This window comes from Triturus cristatus, chromosome 5_2 (genome assembly GCF_964204655.1).
Source record: "Triturus cristatus chromosome 5_2, aTriCri1.1, whole genome shotgun sequence".
Taxonomy (NCBI): Eukaryota; Metazoa; Chordata; class Amphibia; order Caudata; family Salamandridae; genus Triturus; species Triturus cristatus.
In genome coordinates this window covers 1,085,638,681-1,085,656,601 of record NC_140588.1, presented here as the reverse complement: position 1 = coordinate 1,085,656,601, position 17,921 = coordinate 1,085,638,681, and the positions used below count along the sequence as shown (strand labels likewise).

Sequence of the window (17,921 nt, the reverse complement as noted above, 5' to 3'; positions counted from 1 at the left end):
AGACTCAGGTTACTCCCTCGCCTGCCGGCCTGGGCAAAACCAAAACCAAAGCTTCTATCACCCCACCTACGGGCCCGGTGTCGAAGCCTCAAGTCTCACGGCAGCTCTGGATCGAGCCAGCCGACGCCCGGTGCCGAAAAACAGCATCCGGCACCGAAGAAAGCAATATCCAGCTCGACTCCGAAGCCACCGGTGCCGAAGCCTGGACTCTCGGTGCCGACCAAACACAAACATAAATCTGTCGGCACCGACGCTCCGGCGCCGAAAACTCCTTCGACGCCGAAAAAACAGGAGGCCCCAAAAAAGCATGGCGCACACAAACCATCGAAGTCCTCGGTTCCGAAATCACCGGTGCCGACGGACGATTCGACGCCACTGGCTCTGTTTACACCAGACCCTCTACAAAAGACTCTGTCCAAAGATCCAAAGACTGGACTATTGACTTTAATTATCAAGAAAAGACGCCTTGATACTCCGGCTCCTCCTCCTCCACCTAAAAGGAAGGACTCTGCTACTTCTCCCCTAAGAGTGCCCTCCCCACTACCGCCACCCCTACCTCCTCCACCACCTCCACCCCCTCCCCCTCCCAGGTCTCCGCCACCTCCACCTCACTACGATCCGGCCCCATCCCCAGATCCGGATGACGGGGACCCGGACAATTACCCGGCGGACGCCCCAATGGATCCCACTCCACCAGGGACCCCAGACCCATGGGAGGATTACAATAACCCTGATATACCAGATATACCTCAGGACGACCTATACCCATCCAGGCCGTCTCCTCCAGAGGACTCCTTAGGGTTTCATCATTTAGTGCAGAGAGCAGCACACTATCATGGGGTGGACATGCACAGTGAACCAGTGGAAGAAGACTTCCTACTGGATACATTTGACATACAAGACAAATCTACTTCTATCTTACCCATGCTTAAGGGCGTCACCAAGCACGCTACAGAGGTGTTCAAAGACCCTGTCAGGGCCAGAGTACTAAACCCTAGAATAGAGAAGAAGTACAAAGCGGCACCCACAGACCCTGCATACATTAAGGGCCCTGCTCCCCTAGATTCCCTAGTTGTCTCCACAGCTAGAAAGCGGGCTAACTCCCAATCCTCAGGAGAAGCCCCACCGCCAGACAAGGAATCTAAACTTCTTGGTAAACGCACCGCCTCCCAAGCTGCAAACATGTGGCGCATTGCAAACACACAAGCACTGCTTGCGCGATATGACAGAGCACACTATGACGAACTAGAGGCTCTTATGCAGCACCTTCCAGAAAAACACAAGCGCAAGGCTCATGACCTGATACAGGAGGGTAAACTAATTACAAACACCTCCATTAAGTGTGCCCTCGATGCAGCCGACACTGCTTCTAGAGCCATAAATACAAGTGTCCTGCTTCGTCGCCATGCCTGGCTCAGGATCTCAGGGTTCAAGCCTGAAGTCCAGGCGTCCATACTCAATCACCCCTTTGACCAGCAAACTCTCTTTGGGCCAAAGGTAGACGAAGCGTTGGAAAAGATGAAAAAGGACACAGACACAGCAAAGTCTATGGGGGCACTCCAAACACAAGCCTCTAAACGTTCCTTTCGACGCTCGTCCTTTCGTGGCACAGGCAGAGGCTCCTCCACCGATAACGCCTCTACCTCCTACAAGTCCCCTCCTCAAAATACCTTTTCAAAGGGCAATCAAAGGGGCGGTTACAGAGGCAACAACAATAAGGGCAGGGGCAAAACCAACAACACCCGTTCTGCCACCCCACCCACACAATGACTCCCCTCCGCTCCCCCCAGACCATCCCACTCCGGTCGGGGGCAGACTACAAGACTTTATCCACACATGGGAGTCCATAACATCGGACAAATGGGTGACCCAAATCATTCGGTCAGGGTACTGTCTCGAACTAACATCTACCCCACCCAATATCCCACCAAGGCACCGTCCAATGTCTCAAGAACATTCCACACTGCTCAAACAAGAGGTACTCTCACTCCTCCAAAAACACGCTATAGAGCAGGTCCCCGTCAATCAACAAAATCTAGGGGTCTACTCCCTATATTTCTTAATACCAAAGAAAGACGGGACCCTCAGACCCATTCTCGACCTCCGGCCTCTAAATGCCTACATACATTCAGACCATTTTCACATGGTCACCCTACAGCAAGTCCTCCCACTCCTCTGCCAGGGAGACTTTCTCACAACCTTGGATCTGAAAGACGCATACTTTCACATTCCAATACACCCCTCTCACAGGAAATACCTCAGGTTCGTGGTGGACGGGCAACATTACCAATTCACGGCTCTCCCCTTCGGGGTCACCACCGCACCACGGGTGTTTACCAAATGCCTAGCAGTAGTAGCAGCACACCTCAGACGTCAACATATTCACGTCTTCCCTTACCTAGACGACTGGCTGATAAAAGCCGCGTCCTACGACCAATGTGTGCAACATACAAACAGCACCATCCAACTGCTCCACCAGCTAGGCTTCACGGTGAACTACCAAAAGTCCCACCTCATACCATCTCACACAAAGCAATATCTCGGGGCCACTATAGACACCTCCAAGGGTATTGCCTATCCAAACTCAGCCAGAATCACAAGCATTCAAGCCTTACGCAAAACATTCCTTCTCCAGTATTTGGGGTGTCTTTCATAGATTCACATGCTTGAATATTCCCCGTCGTCGAAGTGGGAGTCCCACGGTATATATAAAAAGCAATAAGTATCATGTATATATACATATACACATACCTAACCACATAAGAGTATATACATACCCAAATAAACATATATATATAGTTCAAATAACATATCAAGTTAAAAATACCATAGGATAGCATTGAGACATAGGAAAGCATTGAGAAAAAGAATCACTTTGCTAACATATCACTGTCACTTTATAGTCCAAACTGCAGCCAATCAGGCGCTAGCACCCTCTAGAACCTTCTCCTCAGAGGCTCAGGCCCTCAGATTTTCTACCGCACGTCGTGTGAAGGGAGTCTCCCTGAGCTCTGCTCAGTTCTTCATCTGGTTTGAGGTTTTTTATCTCTCATCATGTCTGCAAGTAAGAAATCTCTTTTCCGTCCTTGTTCATCTTGCGGAAAGTCAAGACTTTTCTCTGAGGATCCCCATGAGAAATGTATTTATTGTCTGTATCCTGATCATAAGGTGGCCAACTGTAAGATCTGCAGAACTTTCTCTCAAAAAACATTGAAAGATAGAGAAGGTCGCCTTTTGATAGATGCTCATAGTCCTTCGGAGCTCCATATAAAGTGCCAAGAGTCTGAGGAGGATGATTATTATGAACAGGAAGAAGAACAAGATCCCTCTGCTCCGGTTCCTATGATGCAGCTTCCTGTGCAGCTTGTTTCCAACCTTCAATATATGTTGGAAGACTATAATCGTCGTTTTCCAGCGTCCCCTCAAAATACTCCACGTGAAGCGCCATCTGAGGTTCCACCTCATCCTATCTTGCCAACAATACCCATGCCCACAACACCTGCACTGCCTTCCAATGCAGAAGATGATAATATGGACAATCCGGATACGGAAGAGGGCGAACTCCCAGAGGACGATTCTATGGCGGACTGGGATGATTACCAAATCAATTCGCCCGCATCACCGCCAAGGTCACCAGTCAACTCGCCACCTGTCGACATAACAGGGTTCCATCAGCTGATGGAGAGAGCAGCACAACGCTTTCACCTTCCCATGGTGGTTAGGGAAGAGGACTGTTTCTTATATGACTTCAAATCCCAGCCTCAGAAACAAGTACGAGCGGTGCCAATCATAGACTTCATATGGAATGAAGGCTTAAAATTAATGAAGACACCTAATTCTATCCCGGCGGTGCTCCCACGCCTGGAGAAAAAATATAAAGCTCCGGATTCTTCCCCAGCCTGCTTGGTGTCTCAACCTAAGCCGGACTCAGTGATCACACAAGCGGCACAGCGCCGCTCCAAGAACCCATCATCTCCAATGTCGGCGCCTCCGGACCGCGACGGCCGCCGCCTGGATGCCATAGGCAAGAAGTTTTCAACCATGGCGTCAACAACGGTACGAGCTGCAAATTCCTTGGCTATCCTCGGCCGTTATGATAGACAGATGTGGTCGGACATGGCTGCATTGGTCAAGCTTATACCGGAGGATTCAAGAGCGGAAGCTCAGAAGATCCTACAAGAGGGAGAGAGGGCGTCATCCGAGATCATTGACTGCTCTGTTGACATCGCATCCACCGGTTTTCGCCAATTGGCGGGAGCAGCCGTCCTAAGAAGACAGGGCTGGCTTCGATCAACCTCTTTTCGGCAAGAGGTCCAGGCTAAGATTTTGGACATGCCATATGACGGGGAGTCATTATTCGGCCAGCATGTAGAAGATGCCTTGCAGACCATTAAAAAGGATACGGATACGGCTCGTTCCCTCGGCACTCTACAGTTTAAGAAGCAGCCCTTTCGAGGTGCGCGCGGCCGCGGCACCTCTTCATCATCATCCTTTCGTGGCTCCTCGTCCCAATACCGCTCGTACAATCAAGGGCAACAGCGGTACTATTCACAACCGCAGCAGTCCTACAGACAGCAAACTAACAAGTCATACAGAGGAAAGTCGAATTATAGAGGAAATTCAACCAAGAAGCAGTGACTCTGTACGGAAAGAACTTCCTTTTCCCAGTTGTCCTCAAGTTCTTGTTGGAGGAAAAATCTCCCAGTTCTTTTCAACCTGGTCATTAATCACTTCGGACCGCTGGGTCCTGGATATTATTTCAAGGGGCCACGCCCTAGAGTTTGTGAAGGTTCCTCCACGCACACCTCCATCCGGGCCACCACCCGCCCATCTAAGAGAGCTTTTCAAACAAATCCAAATAATGTTGAACAAGGGTGCCATCGAAGTGGTTCCGAAATATCAGAGGGGGTTGGGATTCTATTCCCGTTTTTTCCTCATACTAAAGAAATCAGGGGAATGGCGTCCCATCCTCGATCTCAGATTGCTCAACAAATTTCTCAAGACTCAGTCCTTTCGGATGCTCACATTGAAGGACATCCTCCAATTCTTTGCTCAACAGGACTACATGACAACGATCGATCTGCAGGACGCATATTTCCATGTGCCCATTCTGCCACGTCACAGGAAATACCTGCGGTTTCGAGTGGGCCACAGGGACTACCAATTCAAAGTCCTACCCTTCGGACTCTGCTCAGCCCCGCGGGTCTTTACAAAATTCCTGGCCCCGGTGGTGGCTCACTTACGACAAGAGGGTATTCAGATATACCCCTACCTGGACGATTGCCTCATCAAAGCTCAATCCTCCCACCAGGCGGCCCTCGATACCCAGCGCTGTCTCGATCTGTTCCAGTCCCTGGGGTTGTCGGTCAATGTACAGAAATCTCAACTCGCACCGACTACGTGCAAGACTTTTCTCGGCGCTTGTATCAATACGAGCACAGCCATGGCCTTCGCTTCAGCAGAGCGTCAAGAACGGATTCTACAGCTTGCGAGCTCCATCGCAGCAAAGCAGTCAGTTTCAGTCCGCATATTAAAATCCTTTCTGGGAATGGCGTCCTCATGCATCGCTTTGATCCCTCTCTGCAGACTAAAAAGTCGCATCATCCAAGAGGAGTTAGACAACCAGTGGCGCCAGGTTTCAGGCTCCTTCAACGATCAGGTCGTGGTGTCGCCCCGCATGGCTCAAGCGCTGCATTGGTGGACTCGTCCTGCCAACATCGCAGCAGGAACATCCTTTCTGTCGTCAACCCCAGATCTCGTCCTTACCACGGACGCATCCATGGAGGGTTGGGGCGCACACTTTCAAGATCTATCCGTCAAGGGCCTATGGACAGCGGCTCAACGTTGCTGGCACATCAACAGACTGGAACTGATGGCCATTTTCTTGGCGTTGAAATCCTTCCGCCTACAATTCCAAGGGAGGTCAGTCCTCATTCAGACGGACAACACCACGTGCATGCACTACCTGAACAAACAGGGCGGGACAAGATCTCCCCTGCTCTCCCGTCTGGCGCAGAGGATTTGGAGTTGGGCCATACTCCATCAGATGACGTTACAGGCAATTCATCTGCCCGGCATTTCCAATACTCTGGCGGATGCACTCAGTCGGTCAGCATCATCAACCCACGAGTGGGAGTTACATCAACCGACGCTGGAATTTGTCTTCAACCTTTGGGGTCACCCGACAATCGACCTCTTCGCAACCCCGCAGAATGCAAAATGCCAGACCTACGCAAGCTGGTTTCCCCACCAAGGGTCGTGCGGAAATGCCCTTTCGATCAATTGGTACGGGATATTTGCGTACGCTTTTCCGCCGATTCCGTTGATCCCGCGAGTGCTGCGGAAGATGAGACAACAACCGTGCCATGTTCTTCTAATAGCTCCACGCTGGCCTCGGCAAGCATGGTTTTCGGAGTTGCTTCTCCTATCCCAACGCGAGCCCATCCTTCTCCACCTGAAGCCGGATCTCTTGACAATGAACGATGGTCGGATATGCCATCCGAATCCCAGATCTCTCAGCTTGTCGGCTTGGAACCTGAGCACCTTGAATTTGCTCATTTGAACATTCCTCCAGCCTGCAGGGAGGTGTTAGCGAAGGCAAGAGCTCCATCCACAGTGAAAACGTATAAGCTCAAATGGAAGCGATTTTGTCTTTGGTGTGCTTCCGCCCACATTCATCCTGTGCACGCTCCCCCAGAACACATTCTGCCGTTCTTCCTACAACTAGCGCAGTCTGGATTATCGCACTCTACCTTAAAGGTTTTTCTAGCGGCAATATCTCGCTTCCGACAAGACGGATCGTCCTCTCTCTATTCATCCAGAGTCATGCAACAATTTTTCAAGGGTCTCTTCCGCATGTTCCCGCCCATTCGGCGTCCTCCACCCACGTGGCGCCTGAACATCGTGCTGGCTCAACTCATGAAGGCGCCCTTCGAACCCATCCACTCTGCGGATGTCAAATTTCTTACTTGGAAGGTGGCCCTCCTCCTTGCTCTGACCTCTTCCCGCAGAGTCAGTGACATTCACGCCTTTACTATAAAGCCACCGTTCCTTCAATTCAGATCGGATTGTGTCATCCTCCGCACTAATCCGGTTTTTATACCTAAAGTGCCATCCGATTTCCATCTTAACGAACCAGTGCTCTTAAAGACTTTTTTCCCGCATCCACAAACCCCGGCGGAGCAAAGCTTACACTCTCTGGACTTGAAGAGATGTCTAAAATTCTACATTAGCAGGACTCAGTCCTTTCGCAAATCTGACCAGCTGTTTGTGGCCTACGGGCATGCTTGCAAAGGACAATCTGTCACCAAACCTACTATTGCCCGTTGGGTTTCATCAGCAATCTCTTTTTGCCATCAAAAGGCTGGTAAGCCTCTGTCTTCTGGAGTGAGAGCCCATTCAACGAGGGCTATGTCATCTTCCACTGCCCTGTTCGCTGGTGTGCCCATCCATCAAATATGCCGGGCAGCTACGTGGTCCAGCAGGCACACGTTTACGAAGCACTACTGTCTGGAATCCATTAACGAAGCAGACACGGCTGTGGGACAGGCAGTTCTACGAAATCTGTTTAAATAAGGTGAGCCTCTGCTACTTCCCTCCTCCTGGGGTATTATTATTATTATTATTATTGCGCTTTAAATACATTGTTTGTATTATATGCAATATCAATACGGCTTGGTCAGCCGAATACTGTTTACTGCTTACTATTCTATTCAAGCATGTGAATCTATGAAAGACACCCCAAATACTGGAGAAGAACAAATGTTACTTACCTGTAAACTGTGGTTCTCCAGTATTGGTGTCTTTCATAGATTCACATGCGACCCACCCTCCTCCCCTCAGAGGCTCTCTTCTCCTCTTTCGGCTCTATGGTCACTCTCGTGCTCGAAAATCTGAGGGCCTGAGCCTCTGAGGAGAAGGTTCTAGAGGGTGCTAGCGCCTGATTGGCTGCAGTTTGGACTATAAAGTGACAGTGATATGTTAGCAAAGTGATTCTTTTTCTCAATGCTTTCCTATGTCTCAATGCTATCCTATGGTATTTTTAACTTGATATGTTATTTGAACTATATATATATGTTTATTTGGGTATGTATATACTCTTATGTGGTTAGGTATGTGTATATGTATATATACATGATACTTATTGCTTTTTATATATACCGTGGGACTCCCACTTCGACGACGGGGAATATTCAAGCATGTGAATCTATGAAAGACACCAATACTGGAGAACCACAGTTTACAGGTAAGTAACATTTGTTCTTCCTCAACACTCTCTTACAGCAAGAGTGTTTATGAAGCTCATAGGAATGATGGCGTCTTGCATCTTCATAGTGCCCCATGCAAGACTCCACATGCGTCCACTTCAAGAGTGCCTAGCACAACAGTGGAACCAGGCCCAGGGTCAACTGACGGATCTGGTGTTGGTGGACGGCCGCACACATCACTCTCTGCAGTGGTGGAACACCACAAACCTTTCCAAAGGGCGGCCGTTCCTGGACCCGGTTCCTCAGGTGATTCTAACAGCGGACGCATCGCTCTCCGGCTGGGGAGCGCACCTCCTACACCTCACCATGCAAGGTCTATGGACGCCACAGCAAAAATCGCTCCACATCAACCATCTGGAGCTCTTGGCGATCTTTCTAGCCCTAAAATCTTTCCAAAAACAGATTTCGGGCAAAGCAGTCCTCATTCGCACAGACAATATGACTGCGATGTATTATATCCAAAAACAGGGGGGGACACACTCTCCCCAGCTCTCCCGCTTAGCCCAGAGCATATGGAGATGGGCAATTCCCCAAAACATCTTTCTCCTGGCACAGCACGTTCCAGGCGTACAAAACACCATGGCAGATCTGCTCAGCAGACAAACACAACAACTACACGAATGGGAACTGCATCCACAAGTTCTTCACCCATTCTTCCAACAGTGGGGGCATCCTCAGATAGACCTCTTCGCCACCCACGAAAACAAAAAATGCCCAAGCTTCGCCGCCAGATACCCACACCCATTGTCCAAGGGCAATGCGATATGGATGAACTGGTCAGGCAGATTTGCATACGCCTTTCCACCTCTCCCACTAATTCCATTAGTGGTCAGGAAGCTACAACAGCACTCCCTCACACTCATTCTGGTAGCTCCGACGTGGGCCAGGCAGCCGTGGTACACCACGCTACTACAACTGTCAGTGGTACCACATCAAAAACTGCATCTATCCCCATGCCTCCTAACCCAGAACCATGGAGAAATCAGGCACCCGGACCCAGCTCAGCTCAACCTGGCGATCTGGCTCCTGAAATCCTAGAATTCGGATACCTTAACCTTCCCCCTGATTGCATGAACATCATCATGGAAGCCAGACGTCCTACCACTAGAGCATGCTATGCCGCAAAGTGGAAAAGATTTGTAATTTACTGCCGTAACAATACAATCAACCCTCTAGATGCATCCATACAGCACATCATATGCTATCTGCTCCATCTTCACAGGTGTAACCTGGCATATTCATCCATACGCCTACACCTAGCAGCGATCGCTGCTTATCTACAAAACAGACAGCATTTATCACTCTTCAGAGTGCCCGCTATTAAAGCCTTCATGGAAGGCCTTAAACGAGTAATTCCTCCCAGGGCACCACCTTCCCCTGTATGGAATCTAAATGTAGTTCTTACACGACTAATGGGTCCGCCCTTCGAACCAATGCACAAATGTGAGCTACAGTTTCTCACCTGGAAAACCGCTTTCCTTGTAGCTATCACTTCCCTTAGAAGGGTTGGTGAAATACAAGCGTTCACCATACAGGAACCCTACATACAAATGCATCACAGCAAGGTCATACTTCGCACAAATCCGAAGTTTCTGCCCAAAGTCATTTCCCCCTTCCACCTCAATCAATCAGTGGAATTACCTGTCTTCTTTTCGCAACCCCAATCTGTTGCAGAAAGGGCCTTACACACTTGATGTGAAAAGGGCGTTGCTATACTACATACAAAGAACGCAACCCTTCAGGAAGACTAAACAATTGTTCGTTTCCTTCTCTCCACCACATAAAGGCAACCCCATTTCTAAATCAGGGATAGCTAGGTGGATTGTAAAATGCATACAAATTTGCTATCAAAAGGCAAAGAGAACATTATCTGTTCCTCCGAAAGCCCACTCTACAAGAAAGTTAGGGGCTTCTATGGCTTTTCTAGGGAATATACCCTTAGATGACATCTGCAAAGCAGCCACATGGTCTACACCGCACACCTTCACAAAACACTATTGTGTAGATGTGCATTCCAAGCAGCAAGCTAGGGTGGGCCAGGCTGTACTAAAGACACTTTTTCAAACAGCTGCAACGGATACCGGTGGTCGCCGCTAAGGTTGGGTACTGCTATATAATCTATGCTAAGTGTACAATCTGCAGCTCATATGCCTCGAACGGAATATGCTACTTACCAGTATGCATCTGTTCTTGGCATGTAGAGCTTCAGAGTTGTACACGCCCACCCGCCTCCCCGGCTACCTGTATCCGTTCCAGTACATCTTATTTAGATACAACACATGGGTTTCTCACTGTTATTACTACGCTCCATCATTTCCCTGTTGGCGAAAAACAATCTGAGGATAGAGCCGAAGCCCATGCGCAGTACGGACCGAAGGAGGAGTCACCAAACTCGTGACTTCCAAAGACTGTCCAAGAAGAAAAACAAACTGCAAACATCCGGGCCCAACACCAGATGGCGATCTATGCTAAGTGTACAACTCTGCAGCTCTACATGCCAAGAACAGATGCATACTGGTAAGTAGCATATTCCTTTGTGTTAAGGTGGCTCTTATTGTTACGCCGTGTCCGCTGTGTGTGATGCCCCCGAGCTGTGAAGCTGGCAGTACTAGATGAAGGGCAAAACCCAGGAGTGAGGCCTCTAAGCGCTAATCAACAGCATAAACTAACAAGCGCTATATAAATACAACCCTTTTTAGGTCGAGGACCGTCCGGTCTGCCGAAGGCAGAACCGGAAGTCGGAGATTTAATGTTTGGCTTGAACCCGCCCCTCTTCTCCCCTCTTCTCCATTGGCTGGCCTCTTGAATGCTGGCCAGCCATTGGAGAAGAGGCTTTGTCACTCCGAACAGGCCCCGTCCTTTTCAGATTCGGGGGCGTGTTTTATCGTTACTTTTCTAATTATCTCCTCCAGCCAATGGCAAGAGGAGAGAAAAGCAAAACACGCCCCCGAATCCGAAAACGCCACTGCGTTTCTCCGAGGCATTTCTGCTCTGCCTCGGAGAAAGGCAGTGGTGTGCTTGCCTTTTGCTCTGCCTTGTTTGGGTTGTCACATTATCTCAGTACGGTCTTGAGGGTACGCCAGCACTGCCGCTTTAAGAACGGTCCTGTTTTACCTCTGCAGAAGTTTGGAAACCATGGGTGAAAATCGAGTTGCGTCTGCTGCTTTAAAGTATGCCCTCAAATATCGTCCACGCTGAGCACTGTAAAACCACAGAGCGTACATGGGCACTGAACATAGTACAGGCTTTGGGCATCCTGGATTAATGGCGCCTAGAACCCCAATACACTAAACGCCATCCCCTTCCTGCTCCCAGGCCCTCCTGGCAAATAGCGAAGGGAAGGGGCGAGCGGTTATAGAGGAACCTGGGACTTGTAGTCCTCCTCGCACTTGAAGACGTTCTGTGGCATCACGCCGTCGCTACCCATGGGACTACAGCTCCCAGAGTGCGCTCAGGCCAGTGCTACGCAGGCGCTCTGGTGTTCGAAGGAGCGCGTCTGTTATGCTGCTTCGGCGAGGATAAAAAAAAAGAACAGCAACTGGAGGGAGCGCGAGGCACACGGCGCGGGAGTGGCCGGGGGTGCAAGTAATCTGTGTGTCCGCGCAGCCTTTGTGCGCCGCAACAATGTAACAAAGCGCCACCCGGGCGCGCTTCGGAGCGGACGACAAGCCTGGCTTATACATGGCTTTTCCGCTCCCCCGAAGCGGGCATCCTTGGGCGCCGCTGCGCCGTCTCCACCGCTCCCGGGGCTGCGCAGGCCGTGGCGGTAGGGGCGGGGACGGGGGGAGGCTCTCCGTGCATGGCTCCCAGAACTGCAGGAAGAAGAGCGTTGCTCACGGGAGGGAATTTTTTCTCTTCCCTGCCCTCCATCTTTTCAAGGTGAAAATGAGGAGGGAAGGAGGGGTAGTAGGAGGACTCTAGCTGGGGAAGCTTTGTGAATGTAGGAGCTGGGCACGGAAGGGGTGGGCATGGGATGCGGTTGCCAGGCAGGCGAGGGGGTACCCTTGAACGTGTGACGGGAAAGGGGGTATGGGGCGTGATGGTTCCAGAGTGGAAGGGACATATATCTCCCAGTGGGTGTTACCAAGAGACCAGGTCTTCGCTGTGATGCTCGGCTGTGGGGGGAGCTTCAACTACCTGGCACCCTTTTTAGGTTTCTCGTGCCTTAAACACTGTTAAATGATTATTTATTGCTAATCTCGTCACAGGTGCTGGAAGGTTTGTGGAAGCCACTGTGTGTGTATGTGTGGCTCTGTGGCTGTGTGTCTGGCTCTATGCGTGGTGGCTGTGTCTGTGTGTGGGTAACTGTGTGTGTAGGTGGCTCTGTGGGTGGCTCTATTTGTGTGTGGGTTGCTCTGTGTGTGTGGGTGGCTCTGTGTTTGGGTGGCTGTGTGTGTGTGGCTCTGTGTGTGAGTGCAAATGCAATAGGTCTCGCATTGGAGAGTGATTAAGCTATTAACATTGTAAATAACAATGCCGTTTCTTTAAATGTTTTAAAAACAAAAACAAGAATGTCATGAGCAATGCCAACAGCTCTAACTTTAATTTCACGGGGCGAAGGGTCGGGATGGGGAGGAGAGGTTGGGACTGGGGATCACGGTTACAGTATTACCGTAAAAATGCATATATTCATATGCCTTTGTTGTTAGATGCTGTTGTTAAGTATATTCAATTATAACAAGATTCCAACCTAAAAGGTTAGGTATCTGCTGCTAGAAAGCTCTATCAGACAAACAAGTTACCTACCTTTGGTAACGCTCTTTCTGGTAGAGACTCCATCTACCTGCAGATTTCTCACCAACATTCCTGTCCTCCCCATTCTGGGATTGAACTCTACCCATTAATAAGATCCAAAGTTTAGGGCTCTGCACACAAGTCGCAACAATTTGCTTTTCGGGTTGTGTGTGAAGGGCTTGGACAATCAGAAACATATGGTGTCAGCGTACAAGAGTGGCTCCTCTATCACCCCTGCATGTCATTTTAGGAGCAGAACTGTACCACCTACCGGTACGCAGAGGTAGTACTGAAATGTTTCTGGATCCAGTCTGATGCCTCGGAAGTATTCCAAAGGTGAGAAGTCTACTGCTAGATAGTCTCTAACAGAAAGAGCCTTACTGAAGGTAAGTAACTTTTTATGCAGGAAAATATGTTGTATTGATGTACAAAGCACTCTTGTTTCTCTGGCAGCTAGCTGGAGGCCTCAGCGCAGATTCAAGTTGATTCTTGCTGCTGAATGGGTTGTGCTATTATGTTGTGAACAGTGACAATATGACAGACTTGATGTCTTCTCTTTAGCATTTCAAATGTCTTCTTCTCTTCTTACCATAAAACAGTTTCTTTCATCTCCTGGCAGGTTGGCGGTATGTTTGACACAGTTCAGCGCAGCACCCAGCAGACTACCGAGTGGGCGGTGCTGCTTCTTGACATCATCAGCAGCGGCACAGTTGACATGCAATCCAATAAGTACAGTACCTTGTAATTGTTTTGTTCTCCCTACTGACTGTGTCCCATTCTTCGCTCTGCCATTCCTTAAATTGCTAATGCAACTTATCTATCTTTAGCAAGAATCCTGGTTCTCTAAGTTCAGTCAGCATCTACACTTTCTTCATCGGGCTCCCATCTAATTGAGAAAACTATTCCTGATCTCCTCTACTATCCCGTCACTGTCATTCTTTTGCTGTAGAAACATCCTGCATTTTACTAAAGTAGTAAGATCTGACTGGAACCGAAGTAGCATATTTCTGATGGATGCAGCTAACTGCAAATTCTTAATCTCTTGAATATCCCCATGCACCAGCATTCCACAGAAACATTTTTGACCGCTCTCCCATGTTGACACTAGCCCGGGTCGGCATGAGCCCCCTCGTGACATCACTGGACCCATGAAGAGCCCTTATCGAACTCTATTCAAGAATATTCCAATACCTTTACCCAAAACATAGTTTTCACGCCTCCAGAGGCTCCTGATTCGCCTGGCATGGGAGGGTAAACAACCAAGAGCACGATGGGAGAGACTCACTTTGCCATACTCGATGGGAGGACTCAACACTCCCGATTTAGAAACCTATTACAGAGCAGCCCAATGTACATCTGCACGTTACTGGATTTATGGCCCAAAGGAATTACCCCATTTGTGGCTGGAACTTGAAGCTGCGGGATCGCAGACGCTGCCACAAGGATTGTTTGGGACATCAGTCCATAAATAACATTTTAGATTTGCTAAACGCAACAGTATACTCCTGGCAAAGATTATTGGAAAGTCAGGCAGGATCTTTATTATACTCTCCACAAGCGTAATTAAATTGGTGCAGTTTGTTTTCTATAGGAAGTGAGTGCGGAGACGGCACTGAAAGAGCTAGGTATACATACCATGGGCGACCTTTTTGTGGCTGGGGTCATGCATAATTGGGTAGCAGTGAGGACGCAAGTGGACAATCCCATCGCCCATACACAGTCCCATTATTATAGGACCCGACACATATTGCGTGAACTGCTAGGTGAGGAACTCCTGGAGCTTTTGGAGATGCCAGCATTAACATCCCTTCTCCAAACATCTATTGCTCTCAGATTAGTGACATGCACAAGAAGCTTGTCGACATGATGTATCCAAGAATACAAAGCGGTACAAAAGGGGGTGGTGATGGACGGAGCATCATAACCAATCAAACACTCACACCCAGTCAACAGATCTGGGTTTGATCCATCCCCGTTCTTTAGCCCACTCTGCCACCCCAGTTCAGACATGGCCATATGCAAATCAGTCTGACCCTGTGCCTCATGGGAAGAGTCCAGCCCGAACTGCCAAGCCATGCCTTCCCTGGACCGGAAACAAGCTTCCTAGGACCGGTTTCTGGCATTTCAGCCGTCTTCAGCCAGGCTTGCTTGAATCCAGTGGCAAAGTGAGCAAGGGACTCACGTCTGAGCATACCCTGCAAACTTAGGGTGAACAAAGCGGTACAAAAGGGGGTGGTGATGGACGGAGCATCATAACCAATCAAACACTCACACCCAGTCAACAGATCTGGGTTTGATCCATCCCCGTTCTTTAGCCCACTCTGCCACCCCAGTTCAGACATGGCCATATGCAAATCAGTCTGACCCTGTGCCTCATGGGAAGAGTCCAGCCCGAACTGCCAAGCCATGCCTTCCCTGGACCGGAAACAAGCTTCCTAGGACCGGTTTCTGGCATTTCAGCCGTCTTCAGCCAGGCTTGCTTGAATCCAGTGGCAAAGTGAGCAAGGGACTCACCTCTGAGCTGATGAGGGGTGTACCCCGAAACCGGTCCTAGGATGCTTGTTTCCAGTCCAGGGAGGACCTGGCTTGGCAGTTCGGGCTGGACTGTTCCCATGGGGCACAGGGTCAAGACTGATTTGCATATGGCTGGGTTCAAACTGGAATGGCATGGTGAGCAAAAAAACGATGGATTTAGGCCCAGATCTCTGTACTGGGGTGAATGTATGACATTGTTCTGCATTCTGTCCATCAATTGTTGTTTTTCCAAGAATACAAAAGCATGGCAAAATGAACTAGGAGTAACTATGTGATCAACAATGGCAGGACTGTTGCTCGGTAACTAAGACGGTCTCCTTAAATTGTAAACACTGATAGTTACATTTAAAATATATTAATAGAGTGTACTACATGCCAGTCAGATTATTCCGCTACGAGAGAGTGCTGATTGTCAACACTTTGGCATGGCGGAAGCAGATTTTGCACATCTTGCCTGGTTTTACCCGGGGCTGCAAGAGTTCTGGACAGCTGTAATCAAAGAGCTTAAGTCAATTACTGATCCAACATTAGAATTGACCCCGCTTATAGCGCTGTTAGGATATGTCAGAGAGATACAGCAGGGTGTGAGGCTTTGGGTGGGCATTGGTTTGCTATTAGCACGATGATGAATTGCAATGCGTTGGGCCCAAGGCCCATTACCAGTCTTGAAGGAATGGCATACAGATAGGACTTACTGTGACACACAGTCTAACTGTTGTGAGTTCCTTCCAGCCCAAAGCCACTCTAGGGAAATATGAGGCCCTTATCAGGCTTATATGGCTGGGATGAGTATAGACATGTTACCCTTCTGCTACTCTCCATTGAACTAAAGGATAATCGGAGATATTAAATTTACTCAGGTGTGTGGCAGTGTGTGCGTGCAATAAATATATCACCTTCGCACCCACAGAGTCACCATCCAGGAGATTCAGAAGAGAACTCAATTATGGAACTTACTTATTCAATCCTGTGCTTTCTTGTATAATATAATTTAAAAAGACTGTATTTGACACCCTGATTCTAAATTACATCAGTGCAGGATCACCATTATGTGCTACCTGATTGTACCTGCAGGTGCATTTATGTATTTATGTTGTTAGCCAAGACATGCTGTATGTTTGAACCATCATAAAGTCCCCCCCCCCCCCCCCCCCCCCCACCCCCTCAGAAAAAAGAGCCCCCATCGACCTTCTGGCGTCAGTTTGCTTTTTTGGCGCCTTCGACATGTAACTTTCTTTCACACCCTCCGTTAGGGGATTGTTGAATCTTCTAAAACTTTTTTAGCCTAGAAGTGGTTTTTGGGAAAATGTCACCACCTCGAAAGTAGAGTTTTAAACCCTGCAAGTGTCCGATGTCTATTACTGATCCTCATGACGTGAGTTGGAAAGTGCCCCTTTTTGCATGGTTGCCCCCCACTTTTTGCCTGATGTTTGATGCTTCTTGACTAAGTGTGCCCTGGGTTGCTGCTAATTAGGTACCCAAATCCTATGTTCATTCCCTAATACTGTTCCTTTGCACCCACATTGGCACTCCTCTGGCCTGCATATACGTCCCAAGTAAAAGGTGCCAGGAGAACCAAGGGCCTGTTGACAGAGATAGTCTCTGAGGGCTGACGCATATATTTTGACACCCTCAGAGACTCCTCCCCCTGACCCATGCACACTGCCAGTGCAGTCTTTGTGCCAGGGGGGATACCATAAAACACATCCCTGTGTGCCCACCAAAAACTTTCTGTGGCAGTGTGCACTATAGCTCAGGCGAGGACACAGTGGCATGAGCCCTGGGCACCTACAGCACCTGTGCCATTCACAGTTATTGTAAGTACAGTGAAGCCATTTTAGACCAAGGGCTGGGAGTTTGACGCCCAAACTCCACAGCTCAATGATAGCTTTAGTGAAGACTGAGAAGTTTTGTATCAAACTTCTCAGCCCATTAAAGCCACACTGATGCCAGTGTTAGATTTAATATAAAATGCACTCAGAGGGCATCTTAGAGATGCCCCCTGAAAAAACGACCTAACTCTAGTGTCCCGGCTGAGTGGCTGCTTGCCACCCCCAGACATGTTTCTGGACCCCTGGGTCGAGAGCTATCCTTGAGACTGAGATGAGCTTGCTATTCTCTCCTCGAGACTGAGATGAGCTTGCTATTCTGTCCTCGAGACGGAGATGAGCTTGCGATTTTCAGTGAAGTTCCTGCGATGCAGAAGGAAATGTTACTTGTAGTCCTAGTTGGGCATCATAGGTAGCTATACTAAAGTCTCCATTCTCCCCATTTGTTAGTTATGTCAACAGCAATCAATACCTCTTTTATTTCACATTTCTGCTTATCTCCTTCAAAAAGTAATGAGGCTGTGAGGCAAAGTGCCGGTACAGAGCATGCTGGCAG

The 17,921-nt window shown here is 49.0% G+C and overlaps 1 protein-coding gene across 7 annotated transcripts in view; it reads left to right on the top strand.

Moving 5' to 3' along the window:
- Positions 1-17,921, top strand: part of MED12 (mediator complex subunit 12) — a 956,599-nt gene that overhangs the window by 679,852 nt on the left and 258,826 nt on the right. For all 7 annotated transcript variants that reach the window (XM_085608424.1, XM_085608427.1, XM_085608421.1 and 4 more), the window contains one exon: positions 13,621-13,730. In XM_085608424.1, the coding sequence (XP_085464550.1) occupies positions 13,621-13,730 (110 nt within the window). The remainder of the gene's footprint in view (positions 1-13,620; positions 13,731-17,921) is intronic.